We start from the raw sequence: 22,968 nt of genomic DNA on the forward strand, positions 1-22,968 counted from the left end.
GGGGGTCGTCACAATGACGTTTTTTACCTCTCTGTCACCCGCGTGGAGGTTGGCTCGATTGGCGTGGTTTAACAAGAGCTAGAAGCGCTCGGTAATCTCAGACACCTCAGCACATTGCAGGGCGCTGTGCGGGTACATGGTCGAGTCTGTGCGGTCAGGGCTGCTCTGTTTGTACACTTTGGCTCTGCGCCGTGAAAGCAATACTGTGTGCCGGAGCAAATGCAGTGCAACGGCTGACATTCCTCCCCAAGCTTACCGCACCAAGTAAATAAAAGTAAACTAAAACTGCCACCCAACCTTTTCTTACCGTGGTCCTACAATCATCATAAATTGCAATTTGTCCCGAGTTACTCAGCATTTCAAGGTTCTTGGCGAAGCGCAGGTTATACTAAGGCGCTCTGCATTAACTTGTACCTCTAAGTCTTCCCATTAGAGGCCTCGGAAAACTTCCCATAACCACGTGGTAAATAGCATCAGCTAGATCGTATCCCCTTTTCTTACACCTTTTTTTTTATTGATATTCTGTCACTTTCTTCACGGAGAACTATGGGTGGCAGTTTATCCACTGTTGATTTGTTCCGGGATGTTTAGGTTTGCTTCGTCGACGGCCTGATTCAGCAGTGACTGCATGACTGCAGATATCTCTACTGAATGTAAATCTTTCTCGTAATTTCTGAAGATTGATTATGTATAGTGGCTGGGGGTATTCGGAGCGTCTCGCTATCACCGGATCGATGGTATGGATTTGCTTGATTGTTGAGTAGATGGTACACAATCCTCCTTGCTCTTCAGTTGATTGAATTTTAATATTTCTTATTTTTATTAGTGATAACCTTTGTAAACAGCTTGAACACGAAGAGCAAGCTGAAAGGCCTGTAATTTTTGAAGCTCTTGTCGTCCCCTTCTCTATGAATTACAGCGAAGTAAGCATTCTACTAAGATTCTGGTACCCTCTTCCTCGGGAGACACTTCTTAAACGGAGTAGCCGGTTTTTCGAACAATTATGTCATTTATCCTTCAGCAGATCTGATGTTACGTGATCCCCACCAGCAGCTTTGCCTCTTTGCATTTCTTTCAAGGTTTTCCTGACTTCTGCTGCTAGTGGTGGGATGTCATCTGGGGTATAGTGCTAGTTCTAACGTTATGATCGTGGTTTTCACGGCTACTGTACAGATCCATGTAAAACGCCTCCGCTACTTTGACTGTCCTTTTCATATTGGTACTTGCTTTAACTTTCTTGCCCCTTAGTGCATACATACGGGTTTTTTCTATTCAAAGTTTCCTCTTCACCACTTTGAAGCTTCCTGCATTTTTCAGCGCATGTTCTAATCTCTATACGCAATACTTTCTTACATCGGATACCTTACGCCTATGATTCAAATTCGAAAGCCCTGCCAACTCTATTTCGTCTTTTGTGTCTGAGGCGTTCATGCTTTGACGTTCCTAAGGAGGTTTTTTGTCTCTCAGGACTGCTTGTTCGTGTCCTGTCTAACTGCCGTACCTCCAACTTTCTTCACAAAGTCGATATAGATACTCATCAGATTATCAATATTCGCGTCGATGCTAAGCCCGCTTTCCTACACAAGAGCTAAAGATGTGCTCTGAAGTGTGACGCTGATTTCCTGTACTTCACCTCTCAGTGCTACCTCATTGCTTTGCTCCTTCTATAACAGTTTCTGTCGTTACTGTTTCAGGCCTACGTGAATTACAGACCTTACTAATCTAACGTCCTTGCTTTCTACCTGGCCAGACTCTCCCACATCCTGCATAATGCCTGGGTGTGCACTCAGTATAGTGTTTATTTCGTTCTTACTTTTGTCATCAGGCCTTCTTCACGTCTACGTTCTCTTACGGTTATCTCGTTATGAGTAGAAGGTTTTCAAGATCCGTAAATTGTTCTGTGTTGCGAATTCGACTAATAACTGTCGTTATAGCATTTTAGTACCAATGCAATAATCACCTATTGCCTGATGTCCAGCCTACTTCATTCCTACCTTGGCATTGAAGTTACCCATCAGTATAATATACTGCCTTTTTATTTACTCATGGACCATTGAACGTATTGACCGAAGTTTCAGCAAATACGTCATCATGGTTGCATGTAGACACGTCGGCCTGTACCACCTTCATTTAGAATCTTTTTAACACTAATTGCAATACCCGCCACTTTTTAATTCTGCTATGCTCTTCCCCTATGTTAGTAGCTATGTTTCTGTGGGCAAAGAACCTCACGCTCAGTTTTCTTCAGCCAGACAAGCCACAATAGCAAAGGACGCGCTTATTCTGTACAACTGTATGGGCTTCATCTGTCCTCTTAACCCCCCTGGGCCCTATTACGTTTCATTTCTGGTTTAATGAGGGTGAAACAAAAAATGCAACATAATCAACTGATATTCTTTTTTCACATACTCAATGGAGACTACAAGGTTCACCTAAAAGAACACATCGCACTACAGCCATTTACCACATTCAGAACAAAACACTCGAAACATATCACACCACTTAGCTATAGAACAGATTTATTCAAGTATTCGTTTTTGGTTCGGAGCATTGATGACTGGAATCAATTACTTCAATACATATTCGAACATTGCGATTTACAAAGGTTCGAAAAAGCTTTGTCAGAATATTTGTAACCAAATTGCTTGTTCCTTGTTGGTAGAATATGTTCAATGTACTATATCAATATGTTCAATATGTATTATATCACTTCAAATCTTTTTTCTCTTTTTGGTGACGTGTACGAGATGTATTAGAACATGTTTTTTTTATTCGTGACCTATGCGGGATGTATTCTGATACATTTTTGCGTTTTTGTTTTGTTATTTACATACAGTGTGCGTCTAGAGCGTACAGTGTGAAACTTGTTTTCACATATGTTCTTTGTACATGCCGGATATCTAACCCCAACTCCTGTCTTGGCCCTTCACCTGACAGCATAAATAAATAAATAAATAAATAAATAAATAAATATGTCATACCGTCTAGTTCCTCGAATGACACAGCTAGACCTGCCTCACTTGATAAGGTTCTAGCAATAAACGTTGCTAAGTTGAGGTTCTTATGGCGGCCTCTCCGGACCCAGGGATTCTTAGCACCCTCTGCTTCGTCGCAGATCTGACCACCACAGTGGTCGCTTGCTTCACAGTCAATGAAGAATGAAGGCCGAGGGTTTTTTGGCGTATTCATGATTGACGTACTGCACAAGGTTGGTCAGTCCTTCTCTGGTGAGGTTTGCATTACCGCCGGTGGCCAACAGTGAGGCCACATTTCAGGCTTCTTTATTGCAATTTTATCATCCCTTGGATAACATTTTTACACGATGGGGAAAGGCGCGGCACTAGGATTCAGGCCACGGGCCGCTTACACGCGAGGCTGATGCTCTAACCACTTCGCAACGCACCAAATTTCTTTAATTTCAATTTTTCGTAGTATAGCCCTAATAAATGAGAAAAAATCAGTGGCTCTAAAGAATTATTTTTACATTTATGGCAGGCCACTTAAGGTCTTTCGAGTGATGTCCACCACTTTAATTTGGTTGTTCAAGAACAGAAATATTGCTGCATCCTGCCTCTACATTGGCTTGCACGCAGTGTTTTCTTTTCACGAGCAATTTACTTCCTCAGTTACTCCTTTGTTATACATATGTGAATTATGAATAAAATTTCAAAACGATGCGTGATGCATAAACATAAAAGTGACCCTTGCATAAAAAATACAGAAAACAGTGTTGCAATACTAAATCCCCCGCAAAGGGGGACTTCTGCTTTGAGTACGGTAGAATGTTTTCATAAGTGCCTTTTTTAGTTCTTGCAGGTGTTTCGTTTGCTGCTCAAGTTTTCCTGGTCTCTCGTATGTGCGAAAAAGCAGTGGTGTTAGTTATCCTTTCAGATAATTGGTTCTCTTATTTCTTCCTTGACTAAATGTTCCACATATGTATGTGCGCTGTATATGTTTGGTAATTTCGTATATGTGATCTATATAAAAATAGTCGTTACAAGGCTGACAATCTTCCCATAATGCTTAATACAGATGTTCGCATCATCTTTTCTCTGGTAATGCGGGACAGCATTCTGTTTAGAGTCTTACTGATTAGCTCTTACTGACGCTCAAGTTTGGCAACTTCAACCTGCAGTGCATTTCGTATTGACACAGCATATAAAGGCACCTATCACTCGTTTTGCCGCCACACACTAGTAGTAGTCGCGAAGTATAGCTTAGAAACCAAAAATGGCAAAGCTATGAATGAAGCTTACCCTGGCTCCGGCATCCCAATTACCGACTCTCACAAACATCTTTGTCCATTGACCCTTCAGTTTCCTTCCGCTCACTGTGCCCAGGAACTGCAAGGTGCTTTGCTTAAAATCAAATACTTGACGAGGCCGAACCCCGAACATTAGCAATGCCGTAGCTGCAAATAGAGAAAACAAGTAAGATGTCATGATTTCCTTTTCACAAATTCTTGTGTTTCGTATTCAATATTCTTAATATTCATATTTATGGTTTCACGTCCCTAAACCACATTGTGATTATGAGAGGGGTCAGAGTGAAGAGAACCGGAAATTTAGTCCACCTGGGGTTCTTTAACGTGGATCTAAATTTAGGCACAAGGGCCTCAAACATTTCCGCCTGCACCAAAAATGTAGCCACCACAGCCACGATTCAGTCCCGCGACCTCTGGGTTAGTAGTTGGGTGCCCTAACCACTAGACTACCGTGGCAAGGCATATCCAATATTCGCGTATGAACAAACATGACTACTATGCGTTTTTGTATGATCACATTAGATAATCATACAGTTTTCATAAGTGTAACAAGAACTTTTTGATAGGGTCAGTACAAGAAATTACGTGATGTACTCAATACACAAATATATGCACGGAGTCTATGATGATCAGTGAGGCGAAGAGTCCGTCAGTCCGTCTGTACTTCCATTCGTCCGTTCGTTCTTCCTTCCGCCCGTCCGCGAGACCATCCTTGCGTCCATCCATGCGTCCGTCCTTCTGTCCGTGTGTCCGTGAGTTCATCAATTTATCTGTCCGTCTGTTCTTACGTCTATCCGTCCGTATTTCCACGCGTCCGTCCATCTGTCCGTCCGTCTTCTAGTCTGTCTGCCCGTCCATCCGTGCATACATCTAGTGAACACTCCAAGTACCACCATCTCGCGTACCTTGTGGAACATACTCGCTCCGTGGGTCCGTCCATCCGCCCGTCCATCTGCTAGTCTGTCCGTCCATCCATGCGTTCATCTGTGCGTCCATTCAGTGAACAGTCTAAGTGCCACCATTTCCATCTCGCATCCCCTGTGGCACATACCCGCTTTAGAGCGGGTATGTGCCACCGGTGGCTACGCACGATAACGACAGAAGTAAGACAGAAGGTCCGTTCGATTCACCTGCACCGGTAGGAACCGGTTCATGGCTGTGCACGCGAAGTTCAGAAATTGTGCAGCGTGAGTTCAGCGGTGCAGGCACAGCACGACACCCTAAAGAAATGACGATGTGCCGACAAGGTGTTGGCCTTAATTCTTTTCGGTTAATTTACACCATTCAGCAAACACTGACCTATGACGAAACGCACATGCGGACAATTTATGAGTCGCAAACATCTTGGCAAAACACACCGCATTTGTAGAGGCGGGTACGGCGCTTAAGCCACCTACGTCTAAGTGCTGCATCGTCTGCTCAGCTGCACGCGCGCCTGCACCAAGCCGGCACCGTCAGCGAAGGAGGTGCAGGAAAATCGTGAACCAGTGCTGCACCTCTTCTACACCTTTCGAAACGAATGGCAGGGTTCAGCGGTCGTCAATGCTGCACCGCTGAAACGAATGGTAAGGTGCAGCACCTCGTGAACTGGTTCACGTGGTGCAAGCGAATCGAACGGACCTAGACCCACACCCCAAGGAGCTTCGCCCCTAAAAGAATTCCTTGAACAGATCGTGTTCTCAAGAACTATATCCCGACAGGAGAGCAATATAGCTGCAAATCTCTTGATAATGCACGTATACTGTTTAGTACAAAGTAGTCAACGACCGATGCACTTAAACTCCTATTTTGTAAGAGCAAAAAAAGTGTTTGTGATGGTGTAAATGAATTGAAATGCAGAGAAACTTTGTGGTAAAGAAATCTAAATCATGTAAACCATAGAAAAGAAGGAGTGAGTTACTACTTCAGGCAAGGATGATGAATTAAACTGAAAAGTAAGTAGAATATATGTCAAATAAATTTAGCGCCACTTTGACTAATCTTTATTTACCTAATGATTTATTTATTTATTCACTTATCTAACTGCCAATCTTGTCATAGAATATAGCAGAGACGGCACATGAAAGCAAATATTTGTTTACGCAGAGTCATAATGATGGAAAACACAAAAAAAGCCGGAATTACAAATTGACATACAAATCATAGACTATACATTGCCATTATTATGATTGGGATGGTGAGGCAAAAAGTTTTACTTTCGAGTAATTGATCATACGTAAGGAATATGACAGCTAAACGTTGCTTGGAAACACTCAGCAAAAATGAAATCTTTAGTATTGTAAAATAGCAACAAACGGTGAATGCTCCTTCAAATGGTAACACCTTGAAATGGTACGATCAAGTAAAATTAAAATGTAGAAATGGTGTTGCGAGAAGTACCGTAAGTAGCCTTGGCTTTACACATTCTTTTTTGATCAGTGTGGTTTTTATCTTTAGTTTATTATGCAGACCAGGATCACATAGTTACAGTGTGCACCACGATCCTTGATTATTTCTTTTGTAACAAATGCAGCGTACAAAGCAAAACTTGAAATGCATGGGCAGAAAAAAAAGTACTTTGTGATGATTCAGAAAGACATCAAAATAACAGTGTAAGTACAAAATTTTGGCTAGATCAGACAGCTACTAATAGCAATAAAGAAATGCACAAGGTAAACCAGCCAAAAAATAATTGTTTATTGTTATTTGTAACGGAAGAAAGCGAATGACGATATGATGATATATGGTAAACTGTTCGAAAGTTTCAGTGGGCAAATTAATAGAGCCATATACCCGTAATCAGTGCGGCATACAGCTAACCGAAAATGTTCTCATGCAAACTTCTGCTATTGAGAAAATAATATTGTTTAATATATCAAATTTATTTCGTGAATGGTCTTTACATGGATTGTGGAACATTACTATATTTATGAAAGCAGAAGCACCCAATTGGCGGAACATTGAAAACGTGTATAATAGTAAAAGCGTGGCTTATAGCATACAAAATGGACAAACTTGCATATTAATTTACACCTGAGACAATGTTGACAACAATTACCAAAAAAAAAACAGTCGCGTAAACACTACTAAATATTAGGTGCCACAAATACGAACTCAAGATACAATACTTCAACCTATACTACCTTAGATTCCTTTTTCCTGTTATCAAGTTCGCATTGTTTTTTCATCGTTAGGTGTAGTGATTTCGGGACTTACTAGCACTCGTTGATTTTTTTCCTGCTTTACAGCATCTGACAAGTAAATAGCATTATCATTGCAAACATACTCGGCCGCCGCCTTCGGATGCGTGCTACCAAAATTTTCTGAAATGGGCCTTAACATTGTATTTTTTAACTTAATAATTGAGATCAATGACAATTCCTGATCTGCATATACTAGCCTTCCTTAGAGACAACAAAAAACTGACAGTTACGTAGCAAGCGCTAAACAATGCACTCGAAGGTGTAAAATCGGAATGATACGTGAAGGAAGGCCAAGAGCTCAATATTGGAGAATTTATTCAACCATAAATTAAAAAAAAAGATGGCGTAAACGAGCACAGCCACTCCAAGATTCGAAACGGTTTTTTGTTGCCATCTCTTCAAGAAGTAAGCGGCCACAACACTGCAGGCACAAACATTCGACCAGTCTCCTGTCATTGGGCGAGATAGTTGTGATGAAATTTTGAATATACTGAGCAGTTGCAACTTGAGTGACGCAGCCACACTGCAATGGCACACTCTTTCACGCTCCTTCGCCCTACGAAAGACGCTCACAGTTGTTTTGTTTACCTAAGGAGACACGGACAGAGGTCTTCGCTCGAGGGCAGTATTGTTACATGCCCCCTTCACGAGACGAAGATCGCAGGCTCGTTTCATCTCTGCTCCAACCGAGTTCTTCGGCGATGCTAGTTAGCATTTCTTTGCTCGTACGTATAGAACACACGACGCGTCGGAGCGTGCTACAGATTTGGACTTGGTGACGGTGTCGGCAAGAAAAAAAGCATGCCTAGATTGTCCGCACCATTGCTATCACCATAAAAGTCGTTCTTGACGTCAAATTACCCTGGCGGCTGCCACTGTGAATGTGAACCTGAAAAACTCTTCTGGGCGTGACATATACATACTTACGGTCATTCGGAACGTAGACGTAGAACTTCACCACACAGAAATGCGCGATTTGTCCCAGTGGTGGTGTAGTCAAACCCTTCATCATTCTGTTTACTGGGGCTTCTGAAATATTTTAAAATGAACAAAAAATGTTTATTGTAGAAAGAAAGCATGGTCATTCTTACCTTGAGTTAGAGATAATTTAAAAAACGACGTCTAAAGGAGCCATGAGTAGATGCGAAGGAGTGGACGCCAACGTTTACACTGGCGACGATGTTGACGCTGGCGCTCATCAAAGGAAAGCAAATGGAAGACGCCATTGACCTAATTCCAAAAGCGTGATCCAGTGCCTACATGTAGTGGGTTGCCAGTGAATGGTTGCGCAGCGCGAGCGGTCTTTTCTAGGGGCGAAACTTATCTCAATTTAACCTTGTCCTGCGTCAGCCGTAGCCGTCAGTATCAGACAAACATACAGACAGAAAAACAGATAAAGAAACACAGATGGACGGACGGATGTACGTATGAACAAACGAATGGAAGCATGGTCGAAAGCACTGATGGATGGACGGATGAATGAGTGGACGGATGGATGGACGAACGGACGAAGGCACGACGAACGCAGGGACGGAAAAATGGACAGACAGGCAGACAAACAGGCAGACGGACAGATGTATGGATGGATGTACCGACAGACAGACAGACAGACAGACAGACAGACAGACAGACAGACAGACAGACAGACAGACAGACAGCGCTTCGCCTCACTCATCATCAATCACTCTGTGGATACGCCGTCATTCTTTGCTAGCAGACGATGCCTGCGTCAGCCTTGTGAGGCGAGACAGTGGGAAGGGAGTGACAGTTTTGTGAGTGTCTTCCTAGGCTGGCACAAGACGTGAGCATGCGCAAAGGAGGTATACGGAGGGACAGCGTTACACAGGCTAGTGAAAGAGCTGCTTCGCATCCAAAACGCCAAGCTTGCGAAAACGGCCCAGTACGGACACAAGGTAAGCTACGAGTGCAGCCCTTATAGGAACTGTTTTAAACTTTTTCAGGATACCTGCTGCAAGCACAGTTGCAAAGTACCCACTACGGAATAAATCGTCACGTTTACCTAAGTTTTCATTCACTCTCTGTGTGTTGCTAATCTAATAGGCACATGTGCATATTGTGATAGGTGGTCAGGTTGGTAAAGTGCACGTTACCTGGGTTACGTAGTGAAAACGCCGCATAGGCTCCTTTGATGTCTGATAGACTGTCTGTTTTTGGGAAGTCTTTTATCTTCCTGCCGTTTTCTACTGACGTCCAGTTCCAACCAAAACGAGCGCTTGGGTCTTCATTCTCCAAGCCGCACAAGTCTCTCGTAAAGTCACAGGATCCTATATATATAAATGATTAGCAGGTAATTAGACATAAATAAGAAGCAATTGATTCAGAGTGAACAGAAAAATCTGCAAAAATTACGGCGACTACTTTTTCCGTTAACGTGGTCTCCACTGAGCATGCTAAAATATTCGCTTTCACGGCTTTGCACTTAGCATATTTTGCAAGTGTATTCATTTTATTTACCGTGTATTCAAGCCATATTTTTACATTGCATGGTTTAAAATGCTGCACGGTACAGTTGGGAGTCACTTTTAACATAACCTGAGTGATTTATTAGAGGTAAGTAACCAAGTCAATCTTTGAACGATAAATTTACAAATACTTTTTTTGCTTTTTGCGGGGCTTCATTTTACACACAGGCGAAAGCGAGAGAAAGATGGTGTGTGCGTGTGTGTGTGTTTGTGTGTGTGAACCGCAGCACCTTCTGCAGTCACCATTTATTATTTACGAGAATGAGTTATGAAGCCAGCCAGATTTCATTAGAAAATAGCGCCATAATTGGCTGGAGACATACAGACTCTGGAAACAACACTCTTAGCCAAATCCTCGCTAGACTGCAGGCCTGCAGGCAAGAAATCAAGTCAAATTATTGCCGCTTCTACGCGGCCCCATAGCCGTGTCCCTGAGATACCAGCCCGATTCTAAGTGGCCTTTAGAATAGCCGTGACCAGGATTAACCGGGATTTTAGGTCAAAACTTTTCCTGGAGAGATACGGCCTTGATGCCGGCTCCTGGCGCCAGGCTGGCGCAAGAGAGACGGCGGCTCTTCCCCCCCCCCCCCGTTTTTTTTCTTCTTGCACCTGCTCTTACCGGCTATAGGTGTTACTTCTGTGCCGTGCGGCTGTCACGGGTGTTTTTTATTGCTGGGCTCCCTATAGACAGGATTTTAGTCAGTATACGCTGGAGCGTGCCACCAATATACCGTTCATTATGCGACACCTGACTGAGAGTAAACTTATTGTTGTGCCTTCCATGAAGCGCAGCACAGTTTGTTTTACAAAATCAGATCAGCGTAACCATCCAGATATGGCCAGACGTCTTTATCATACCACTGCACGTGCTAGTGACACTTCATAGAAAGCTTCGTACTCTGTGCTGGTCATTTTTGAGGAAAGCCCGAAGCGATACATTTACTCACCGCAGCGGGATTCGTCTGCTCCGTTCGAGCAGTCATCCTTGAAATCACACACCTTGGACAATAAAATACACTCCTTAATACCCGTGCACAGGAATTCCTTGTCTCCGCACGTGAACGCTGGCTTTATTGGTGCAGGTGCCAATGGTAGAACTGCTAGAACATACAGCAAAATGAAAGAAATAAATAATTTACCTTGAACAACTGTTTTCATTTGTTTAGGAGCGGTATTAACCAAACCATCGTTCGACAGTTGCTCCGACATAAGCGGAAGCCACTTATATTTTTTACCATAAGTTTCTGCTAATAATTGTTCATAAGAACAACTTATGGTGAAACAGCTGTATTGAGGGGCTTTGTGCTCGAGCTGACCTTTACGTATTCTTTCGTCGGAGACACCCGTCTTCCCCTTCATGTGGTTTTTATATTTACAGACTATGAGAAACTCATTGCGTATTAGCGCAATAATTTTAATCAGCGAGGTCTGTGAAATTCAAATTAAAGAGCCATTGATAGAAAACAAGTGGCCACTTCCAGAAGCTTTTGATTTGATAAGTTTTCTGCCTAACCACGTTGATGCGAATTTGGATGGATCAAAAAGCAATATAAACAATTTTCTTTTACTAACAGCGAAAATTGTGCACGGAAAACATGACATATTTTAAATGGCTCACATAAGTCAACAAAAATAATTGAATTATTGACTTAAGTTGAAATACGTGGTGCAAGATTACCAATGAGAAGAACGAGAAGAGACAGAAAGAGCGCCAACTCACAACTAAGTTTATTTTCATGAAGCCTTCACAATATATAGGCTCTTGGAGGACATGCGCAGATAATTTTATTCACCGCACGTGCAGGCATGAACATTTTGATGATTTAATAAACGATTATTGCAATCATGATATATGAGAACCAGCAACAAACAGATATGCCTGAAGTGAAAACGTCGAAAAAACAAAACACACCCAAGCCTGCGCACCAAAAAATGCGAGGTAAAAACAGCAAAAAGGACAGACAGACACTTAGTAGCAACCATCTAAAGTACATCTAGATTCAACAGTTGGAATTCACTATTATGCAGCAAAACTGAAGGCACGCTGACGCACGAGTCACCTTTCTACCTTATGTAAAAGGCTTCGAGTATCTCCTGCGCCAGCGCATCCCGGCTCCTTCCAAGTAGTCGCGTGCAATCGAACTTCGACGTGCAGCCACACGAAGCACAGTGAAAGGGCAAATGAGACCCTGTTCCATTCCTAATTGATAAGGAATGCTCTCTTAGACAGTCATTTGTACAGTACCCTGCTTGGCCACCTTGCCACAGCTCAGGGGAATTTCATAAACAGGGCCCACGGCAGAACGCAGGAAGGCCTTTTCATGCTTCTTATCGCACACTGCCTTGGCACCTCTTGAAGAAATGCGGGCACAGCGCTTTGAAAGCTTTTTCGGAGCAGAGAAGACCACCGGCACATGGAGCCGATTTGCAATCTTTTTCAGGTTGTGGGAGATTTTGTGCATGTATGGTACAACATGCAGTCTTTTCTTCTGTCTTTGCAATGCCTCTGGCCTCTTGCGTTCCCCTTTCAGCCTCTAAAGCAGTGTTTCAGACACACTGACTAAGACCGAATAAAGAAACCCGGCTGCAGTGAGCCGCGATACCTGAAAGAAAAAACTATCACACAGTGTGCTGGCATGGCTTGGACAGCGCAGAACGAAAACACATTGCTGCTATAGACCTCTTCACCACTTTTGAATGTGCAGAATCATATGAAAGAACTCCTTTTCTCGTGCTAGGGCTGAACTTCCAACAGACATGACCCTCGCCCAGAGTCAGGTTAATATCTAAAAACTGCAAGCTTTCGTCAATGGGCAGTTCATGAGTAAATAGCAAGCCTTTTCCGTGTTGTCGGAACAGGTTCAAAACCAAGTCTACCTCACTAGAGTGCGTTACAGGGTTAGTAGAAGTTAACACCATGAGGAAGTCGTCCACATATAAAAAAAATCTCAGGGACTTTTCCTGGATCAACGGCACTTGCTAAATTATTTACTTATTGAGAGTTTTGAATTTCTTGTGTATTTTCAAATGTTAATGTTGCGACAATACATTTGGTCCGTGGATGCACAGAGAACTTGCGCCGTGCTTACGACTTGCCCACCAAGTGGTATGAGAAGAAGTGCGACCTACATCCCTCACGAAAATTTTTCAATGACACATATGCATCGTATTAAACAATGTTTTGAATAGACATTATTCGTATTTGTTCTCGTATGATCATATGATATTTTTGAAGATGTGTCGTACATGTAATTCAACGTTTTTATAGGGATGTCACGTGGTATTTAGCTTCTGCAGCGTTTCTGAATCGAAAAAGATGTAATTACGTTTTTAAATAAAGAAATGACATTCATTTTGCAGTGACAGTCTCCCAAATTTAATCTAACGCTACTGTACTGCAGCCTCTGATCGCATTCATTGTAGCGCGCCTCGGCTGGCAAGGAAACGCAGATGATAGCACCATTTCCTTTTTGGTTGCCTAAATAGCCCCAATTTTGCCGTTTACGTACCAGGTCAGTGGGCTTCTGCTGAAGATTGCCCTTGCGAATGCATCACGCTGCTCGATTTACGTAGGCAAAAAGACTGGTGTAAATACATAGTTTCAAAAAATACCTAATATTTTTAAGAATTGATACCTCTAGTAATTTACCCTATTTTTAGCTAATACATGCGAAGGTCGAATGAGATATTGTGCATTCTTTTGATTGATTGATTGATTGATTTGTGGTGTTTAACGTCCCAAAAGCACTATATGATTATGAGAGACGCCGTAGTGGAGGGCTCAGAAATTTCGACCACCTGGGGTTCATTAACGTGCACTCAAATCTGAGCACAGGGGCCTACAACATTTCCGCCTCCATCGGAAATGCAGCCGCCGCAGCCGGGATTCGAACCCGCGATCTGCGGGTCAGCAACCGAGTACCTTAGCCACTAGACCACCGCGGTGGGGCATTGTGCATTCTTTTATGCCGACCAGAGGGCAAGTTTTTTGACGTTGAATACAGAAATTTGCCAAAAAATGGACATTTGCAATTGTTGTCTCTAAATTTGTCTGTTTGTCGGCCTTAACGATACCTCAAACTGCACCAAACGGCCCATCCCATCCGCGCCGCCAACCAATATTGTTCAAGGTTTAGCATTCATAGTTGTGTGATTGTCAATTAAAAAGGCAAATGTTGCGCATATCTGAGGCGCCATAAGAACACGTAAATGTTTTGTATGTCTGCCTTTATACTAGAAGATGCATACACAAATAACTCTAAAGACTGTAGCGTTTATTGCGCTGCGCTGACAGTGCAACGCGATGCCCCAGAAGGTGTTTCCAACGATTTGCTACGACAACACGGTGGTGACACCTGCCCGTCGCTTTTCATTCTACAACTTATCACCTCCGAGACTGGCGCGCATCTTTTTCCACGGTCGCGCACGCCTTCGTTTTCGAAGATAACTGCCAGATGGCGCTCGTGTCTAACGTGCCTAGATGCGCTTGTTCGCCTCCGCTACACGCTCGAGGCACTTTAACGCGGCACCTTCAGAATACCATTCACCGATTTTCTTGTACAAAACATCAAATAAACGTTTAGTTCACTCTCTCCAGACGCAAGACTATCATCTTTCGACGACTGTTACAGTGTAATGTGTAGATTCGGGCCAATTTTTTGTATGATTTCTGTTTACACTAAGTTTTTCTTCATATGTGACCCTATATTTTAATTTATGGCACGCCTTAACGTCCACTCTTCCGGTTAGAACATTTCACTTGACACATTTAGGAGCTTTTTTATTTTTATAGGTGTTTGTGTACAGCTCGAGCCTGGTCTTGGCAAGCAGTATTAAAAAAAAATGGTGGTGTAGAAGTGATTGCTCAGTAGTAAGCCGTGCCTATAGGACGAGATGGCGGCTTCGGCGGCCATCTTACTAAGGACATGATAAACTATCAACGTTCAGCGATTAAGAACAGAGCGTTTCCCTTGCACGCCCACCGAGATTAATGCGAAAACATTTTTGGGTCACATTGTGCTTTAAGGTCACAAGTGCTCTAAGGGTTACTAACTTTTCTTAGTAAGGCTCTAATCGGAGGCAAAGTCATTTGGAGATTCAGTCACCCATACTCATTTCTGTATGTTATTTCATAGGGAACAACTATCTTTTATTATAGAACTAACGTAGAATTTACCCTAACATATCAAGCTACTTGATCTTCAAGTGGGTACTACAAGAAAAGAGCATGTTTCCGCCATGTTCACAGTGGCAAACTCTGGCTTCACTTCTGCTGGCAAGGCATTGCGGAAGCTTCCACTTCAGCATTTTTTGAAATCCACCTTTCGGCTTGGCAGGGAGCGAGACAGGGTGATGCGAGAAGTGTCACACAGTGCCGCTAATAAAGGAAGCGCTATGAGCCAACGCGAGATGCAGCGTTAGCGTTCTGAAGTTCAAGAATGCTGCTGAACGCACCAATGGCGAATGCGGTGCATGCACTAAGGCTTACGCGTGTGCGCTGTGTCAACTCTGGAACTCAGGCTGGAGCAGTGTCCGGGTGTTTCTGCATCACTTAAGCGCCGAGTGATGTGGAAATTTAAGGTCCATACGTTTAGGATATACAGGATGTTTCAGCTAAAGATCACTAAGCAATGAAACATTAAAAATGAGTGGTACACGTCTTCAGCTAGCGCAGTATTGTTCTTAGCTGCATTTCAATGTCAGAATATTTGTTTGATGCGCCAAGCACCGAAAATAACGAAGGATTCTTAATGAACTTTTCAAATACTGACTATGGAGAAAATTTTCAATACAAGACTTGTAGCTCTCTCTTATACAGACATAACCAAATTTTCAAGTTACGGTACGATAAAAACGCTGGGTAATTTTATTCCAGGGTTTGTTTGAAGTACCCGAAAGTAAAAAAAAAATGGCAGCATATCCATGAAGTGAATGATGGAGAGTAAGGCGAAGCATTCGTCCGTCCATTCGTTCTTGCTTCCGTCCATCCATGCGTTCGTCTGTGTGACCGCCCATGCGTCCATCCGCCCGTTCGTGCGTGCGTCTCTTCATGCGTCCGTCCCTGCATTCGTCTATGCATCCGCCCCTGCGTCCGTTCATGCGTCTATCCATGCATCTGTCTGTGTGTCCGTTCGTCCACCTATTCAACACTCCAAGTACCACCATCTCGCATCTTTTCATCATATATTTCTTATATAGAAGCACCGCCATCCAGCAGATATTCCAAGGACTGAACAAGAGGAGGCACACGCACACTTTTTTACGGCTTGCGCTTTGTGTCTACTTCCCACCTTAAACCACCTCGAGTTGATTCAGGGTATATACTAGTTCATTGTATTCATGGCTCTGCGGCTCAACGCTCGCTAGACCTTTTCTAAAACTAAGGAGGTTACACCCAGCGAGTATAACGTAGCAACCCTTTCTTCTCAGATAGTGCTCAATGTACAGGCCAATGGCTGCTAAGGGTGAATAAGAGACAGGAGAATTCAGCTTTTAGTAACACGCACGCTGCGAATATTTAGGGGCGAAGCTCCTTATAGCGGCACCCGTTCGTCCCCCGCAGTATGTAACAAGTATAACATTTTGACCTCCAAGGTGGCGCCGGTGAGGGACTTCTGTGCGTTGTTGAAGAATAAAAAATAGTGCTTAATGTACATGTCAATGGCTGCTAATGGGGAATGACAGAAAGGAGCATTCGGCTTTTAGTTATCATGCTGGCTGCGATCACCATTACCAGCCATTGGCATGTACATTGAGCACTATCTGACAAGAAAGGATTGCTACGTTATACTCGCTGGGTGTGACCTCCTTAGCTTTAGAAAGGTTTAGCGAGCGTTGAGCCGCAGTGCCATGAATACAATGAACTTGTATATACCATGAATGAACTCGAGGTGGTTAAAAATTGGAAGTAGATACGAAGCGCAAGCCGTAAGAAAGTAAAAGCCGAATTCTCCACCTCTCATTTCCCATTAGCAGCCTTTGGAATGTACATTGAGCACTATCTGACTGAAAAAGTTTGCTACGTCATACTCGCTGGGCGTAACCTCCTTGGTTTTCGAAAGGTTTAGCGAGCGTTCGGCCGCAGTGCCATGAATACAGTGAACTAGTATATACCATGAACTCGAGGTGGTTAAAGGTGGGAAGTGGACCCGAAGCGCAAGCCGTAAGAAAGTGTGCGTGTGCCACCTCTCGCTTAGACCTTGGAATGTCCGCTGGATGGCGGCGCTTCTATATGGGGAATATATGATGAAAAGATGCGAGATGGTGGTACTTGGTATGTTGAATAGATGAACGAACGGACACATCGATGCATGGATGGACGCATGAACGGACGCAGGGGCGGCTGCATTGATGAACGCAGGGATGGACGCACAAACAGACGCACGCACGGACGGGCTGACGGACGCATGGACGATCACACTGACGGACGCATGGACGGACGGAAGCAAGAACGAATGAACGGACGAATTCTTCGCCCCACTCTCTATCATTCACTCCGTGGATATGCTGCCATTTTTTTTTATTGTTCAACAACGCATAGAAGAAATCTCCCACCGGCACCACCTTGGAGGTGAAAATGTAAGACTGGTTACACACTACTACTACGACTACGAGGGACGAATGGGTACCGCTATAAGGAGATCACCCCTAAAAAAAAAAAAAACTTCACCCTTAAAAAAAAGTCCCTCGTAGCAGTTGTAGTGTGTAACAAGTATAACATTTCGACGTCCAAGGTGGTGCCGGTGAGAGATTTTTTCTGTGCGTTGTTGAACAATAAAAAATATTGCTCAATGTACATGCCAATGGTTGGTAATGGGGAATGAGAGACAGCAGCATTCGGCTTTTAGTTAACGCGCACGCGGCGATCCCCATTAGCAGCCATTGGCACGTACATTGAGCACTGTCTGACAAGAAAGGGTTGCTACGTTATACTCGCTGGGTGTAACCTCCTTAGTTTTAAAAAGGTTTAGTGATCGTTGAGCCGCAGTGCCATGATTACAATGAACTAGTATATACCATGAACTCGAGGTGGTTAAAGGTGGGAAGTAGATACGAAGTGCAAGCCGTGCAAGCCGTAAGAAAGGAAAAGCCTAAGTCTCCTGTCTCTCATTTCCCATTAGCAGCCATTGGCATCTACATTGAGCACTGTTTGACAAGAAAGGGTTGCTACGTTATACTCGCTGGGTGTAACCTCCTTAGTTTTAAAAAGGTTTAGTGAGCGTTGAGCCGCAGTGCCATGAATACAATGAACTAGTATATACCATGAACTCGAGGTGGTTAAAGATGGGAAGTAGATAGGAAGTGCAAGCCGTGCAAGCCGTAAGAAAGGAAAAGCCTAAGTCTCCTGTCTCTCATTTCCCATTAGCAGCCATTGGAATGTACATTGAGCACTATCTGAAATGAAAAGCCGTAAGAAAGTGTGCGTGTGCCACCTCTCGCTTAGTCCTTGGAATGTCCGCTGGATGGCGGTGCTTCTATATAGGGAATATATGATGAAAAGATGCGAGATGGTGGTACCTGGAGTGCTGAATAGATGGACGAACGGACACACAGACAGATGCATGGATGGGCGCATGAACGGATGCAGGGGCGGATGCATGGAAGAACGCAGAGACGGACGCATGAACAGACGCACGCACGGAAGGGCTGATGGACGCATGGGCGGTCACACAGACGGACGCATGGACGGACGGAATCAAGGACGAATGGACGGACGAATGTTTCGCCCCACTCTCCATCATTCACTCCGTGGATATGCTGCCAATTTTGGTTTATTGGTACTATCCAAACATCGCTTAATGTCCATCGTAGTCACCGATAGCCTGTTCAAGCGACCTTCGTGCGTGAGAAGCCTCCGCTAATTCGTTCAACTTAGATTTGAGGGCACACTAACCGCCGTGCGTTAGGCGGCAATCACGTGGTACTTTTTGAACTTCACGCCCTTTAAACTAACTATAAAAAATAAAAATTAACCAGCATTGTTATATCACTGTAACTGGAAAGCTTTATTTCTGAATGAGAGCTACAAGTTTGGTATTGAAATTTTTTCTCTGGAGTCAGTATTCAAAAAGTTGTTCAAGCAATCTTTGTTAATTACCGTGCTTGGTGAATCACACAAAATATTTTGACGTGCTGCATACAGCTAAGAACAATACTGTTCTAGCTGTAAAAGGCGTTGTACTCATTTTTTAAAATTTTCATTGCTTGGTGCTTTTTAGCTGAAATACCCTGTATAGTAAGTACCAGCATTCGATATAAGATAGAAGGCGTTTACAGCAATGCTCAAGGTTGCATGTTCTATTTTTTATGTTTGTTTCTAGCGCCAGCACTGTGCCTGTATTGTCGCTCGTTCTGTTGCGGTCTGGTGATAAAACATTATTAACTTGTCATTAAAGCACAATGAACAGCACCATAGAGCACTGAATATTTGTGGATCAGTATGAAATGAGTCGCTTTACTCTATGGAAGTGGTGCGTAGAAACGAAAATCTTCATTCCTTTGTATTACCCGCACAATTCTTGGCCAAAGCTATCGGTGGGCGGACGATAATGTTGAATAGATGATAACATTCGCTGCGTACTGCCGCAATGTTTTACGTAAACAGTGGTGGTTGTCACTCAAAAAGCACACCTCAAGCTCTGGCTTCAATTCGTGACAACATGACTTTTTATAGTGACGCTTACGGGCAAGATATGCACACATCGGCATAATCAGTTAAATTGTGGAGGAGCTTGTATCCTCTACCGATCCATTATAAAGGAGAGTAGCGCCACGCATTGAATTGGGCTAAATCTCTGGCTAGGGAGCATGTAGGGCAGAAGATATATAACCTTCAGGGTTGTATAAAAGCATATGTGACAAAACGAAGCCGGTAATTATACCAACATTGCTGTTTTGCCATGACGCCAGCATCCACCCACTTTCTTGGAAAGTAGGACCAAAAGTAGACCACCTCAAATCTTTATATTGTTTGATTTGTCATAATGCATTACAGACTGTGCGCCTTCTACTTTATTTGATATATTATGAGAATGAGGGTTTTGTTCTTCAGCATACATTAGCGAGCTTTCAGTATTACTTATACACGTGACAGAGCAATATCAGTTACCAATGTCTTAGAAAAGTAGCTTATTCCTGAATTCTTTATATTTACCTCCGAGGTTTGTCTTGCAGCTGTCCCAAAAGTGGACGTCGTCAATGGCTATGTAACCATTCTTGTTAGGTACTGTGTGTTCTCCTATGAAGGCAACCTGCAAAGCATTTGGAAAAGCAACATTTTCAATCAATAAGTCAGTTGTTTTTTTCTGCCCTGCAAATAGCATTTTTTCGCCTTTATTGATTGATATGTGGGGTTTAACGTCCCAAATATGATTATGAGTGACGCCGTAGTGGAGGGCTCCGGAAATTTCGAACACCCGGAGTTCTTTAACGTGCACCAAAATCTGAGCTCACGGGCCTACAACATTTCCGCATCCATCGGAAATGCAGCCGCCAAAGCCGTGATACGATCCCGGGACCTGCGGGTCAGCAGCCGAGTACCTCAGCCACTAGACCACCACAGCAGGGCTTTCAACATTTATTTATCAAAGTGCAGTCCCAGAGAACGTAGCGAATTCTAGACTGTGGCTGCTTTTAGGCTTCTAATTGTTGGGAACAATTTTTAATTCCACATGCATATCAAAATAAACAGGGTTTTAAGGGATGCATCAAAGTTTGGATGCCATATGTGTTGAAACTACAAAGTTAGAATTGCTCTTATGATCCAGTGCTGTTAGCGTGAAGAGGAGGAATGCTTGACGTGTGTAATAATAACAAAACAATTCTTACATCACTTCATCTTGCATCACATGTCAGTACGGTCAAATGAAAGGCTTAAATAAGAGCACCCCTTATTTATGTCCTTCATTTAACCGTGTTGACAAGTAATTCAAGATGAATAAGCACACGCCTTAGAAAAGAAGGCACGTATAATAATAGGCATGAAGATGACAAGTTCACCGAAGCCGTCACTTCTCTTTGGACTGTGCGAAAAATGTATTTCTGTTGCGCATGTTTGCAGCAGGAATGCGTTTTATGGAGATATTCACAAACAATATAAATAATTCTTAAAAGCTTCGGGTAAACATTTTAATAGCGGAGGTGCTAAAGCTGGTGCTAGTAATTGGTGGCCGCAGAAAAGATACTGCTATGTATGCTTAACATAAATTGGGAAAGCCCCGCTATAGCAACTACAGCAGGTGGGAGTATTAACCGCAAACTTCACTCCACGACATGGAGCCTGCGAAAGAGGGGAAAGAGAGAAAGAAAAAAATAGAGACCAAAGGTGAAGAAATTTGAAATGCAGAACGAAAGAGAGAAAACAAAACGTAGTTAGAATTGTTATCTTGGAAGTAGTAAGTGCTTATCATATTTGCTACCTAATTAGTAAATGAATCTAGTAACTGCCACTAGTAAGTTCAAGTAGCTGCCAGTTGGTGAATTCATTACCATGGCACTGTCTACTTACAGTTGCCACCTAGTGGGAACCAAGGAAAGACGTGTGTATTTAAGGGCTACTTTTTTGTTAGACCAAATATTAATGAAATATGGCAGACAGTCATGCTAATAAAAGTATAAGGTACCTCATTAAATGTATATGTAATGAAAAAATGAAAAACAAAAAGTGGACAAAAAGATAACTAGCAGCGGGCAGAGAACGAACCAGCAACCCTCGTACAATGTGTCCGATGCTCTACCAGCTGAGCTACCACGGCGGCTATACCACCGTCTGCTTTATTAGGTAATATGTGCATTAAACGTGAGATCGTCAGTAACCGCCGGCAGTAGCCAAGGCAGCGAGTGCGGAACACTTTTTATTTGCCTGTTTGGCGGCACATGGCCCGTCAACTTATTACGAGCTGGCAGCTCATTAATGATCTCTCGTAAACAACGAGAAGGCAAGAATCCTAAACTAGAAGGAGACCGTCGCTATGAATGAAGCAAAGCAGTTTTCACTGGAGCGCTCATTTTATTTGTTAGACACAATTTCAAGGAAATCTAAGAGACAATGATGCTTAGAAAAGTGTAGCGGATGTTACTAGAAGTAATTGAAATGTATTTTTGACCAGTATTACACACTACAAATCAAAAAAAAGGAAAGCCAGACGAACACGTAATGAAAAAAAATTCTGGCTTTATCACTATTGTTTTCCTAATGAAGAAAACAACATACAGGCTTGAGCACAACTGTCTCCACCATAGTAACGAATTACGCCGCGTATGAAACTAACGGAGTAGAAAAAAAAGTTGTGTTTGAAACACGTAACTGCTTTTACAGGAGAAGTGTCATTTTTTTAATGTAGTCACTAAGGAGTTTATTGGCTATCACATATTCTGGCGTAGCTTGAACTTAAAGTTATGGCAAAATGTATTTTGTTTCTTCAAAATTTTTCGGTAAAAGTTTACATTATCGAGTTTCCTGTTTATTGCGTTTACCTGAACCATAGCCCACTTGCAGGGCTGTTACAAAATAGAGGTTAAACTGAAAATAATATTTTATAAATATATTTAGTGGATTTGAGATTCAGGATAGTTTGCTTATCAAAGTTTGTTAAAAACAGCTTGTTAAAACTATAGGACTCACGAAAGGCGGTCATTTCTTGCGGAGTTATGAACTTGATTCTCACGTCCCCGGATCCGCAAGTCCGCGGTGAGCTGACATAAACACTCGCGACACAGGTGTCCGCTGCACATACGCGCACCCTCATATTCGCGCACTCGATGCCCGCACATATTAGGTCTGACACGTCGATCAGGGTCGGCGCTGACTTTTCAGAAAAGACATTTGCCAAATCATGACCAAAAAGTCACCAAAAGTCGCCATTTTCTTCATAGTTTACCCAAAAGTCACCACTAAACTTATGTGTGGCGGGCCAAGTAATAATGATTGGTAATTGTGTATAGCCCTTAAAGTACAATACCATCCGAAACCCAAAATATATTGTCTTTTTTTTTAATGCCACTCGAATCACCCTCTTAACCATTTAAGAGCTCGCTCGGC

General features: G+C 42.9%; 1 protein-coding gene across 3 annotated transcripts in view; it reads right to left on the reverse strand.

Moving 5' to 3' along the window:
* LOC119169741 (MAM and LDL-receptor class A domain-containing protein 1) overlaps positions 1 to 22,968 on the reverse strand; it is a 317,209-nt gene that overhangs the window by 114,616 nt on the left and 179,625 nt on the right. For 2 of the 3 annotated variants that reach the window (XM_075886843.1, XM_075886841.1), the window contains exons 43-47: positions 20,083 to 20,179; positions 10,877 to 11,029; positions 9,558 to 9,731; positions 8,374 to 8,475; positions 4,257 to 4,411 (exon numbers count right to left, since the gene is read on the reverse strand). In XM_075886843.1, the coding sequence (XP_075742958.1) occupies positions 4,257 to 4,411; positions 8,374 to 8,475; positions 9,558 to 9,731; positions 10,877 to 11,029; positions 20,083 to 20,179 (681 nt within the window). The remainder of the gene's footprint in view (positions 1 to 4,256; positions 4,412 to 8,373; positions 8,476 to 9,557; positions 9,732 to 10,876; positions 11,030 to 20,082; positions 20,180 to 22,968) is intronic. The other variant, XM_075886842.1, reaches the window with a different exon arrangement.

Source organism: Rhipicephalus microplus, chromosome 2, assembly GCF_043290135.1.
Source record: "Rhipicephalus microplus isolate Deutch F79 chromosome 2, USDA_Rmic, whole genome shotgun sequence".
In the NCBI taxonomy this organism is placed as follows: Eukaryota; Metazoa; Arthropoda; class Arachnida; order Ixodida; family Ixodidae; genus Rhipicephalus; species Rhipicephalus microplus.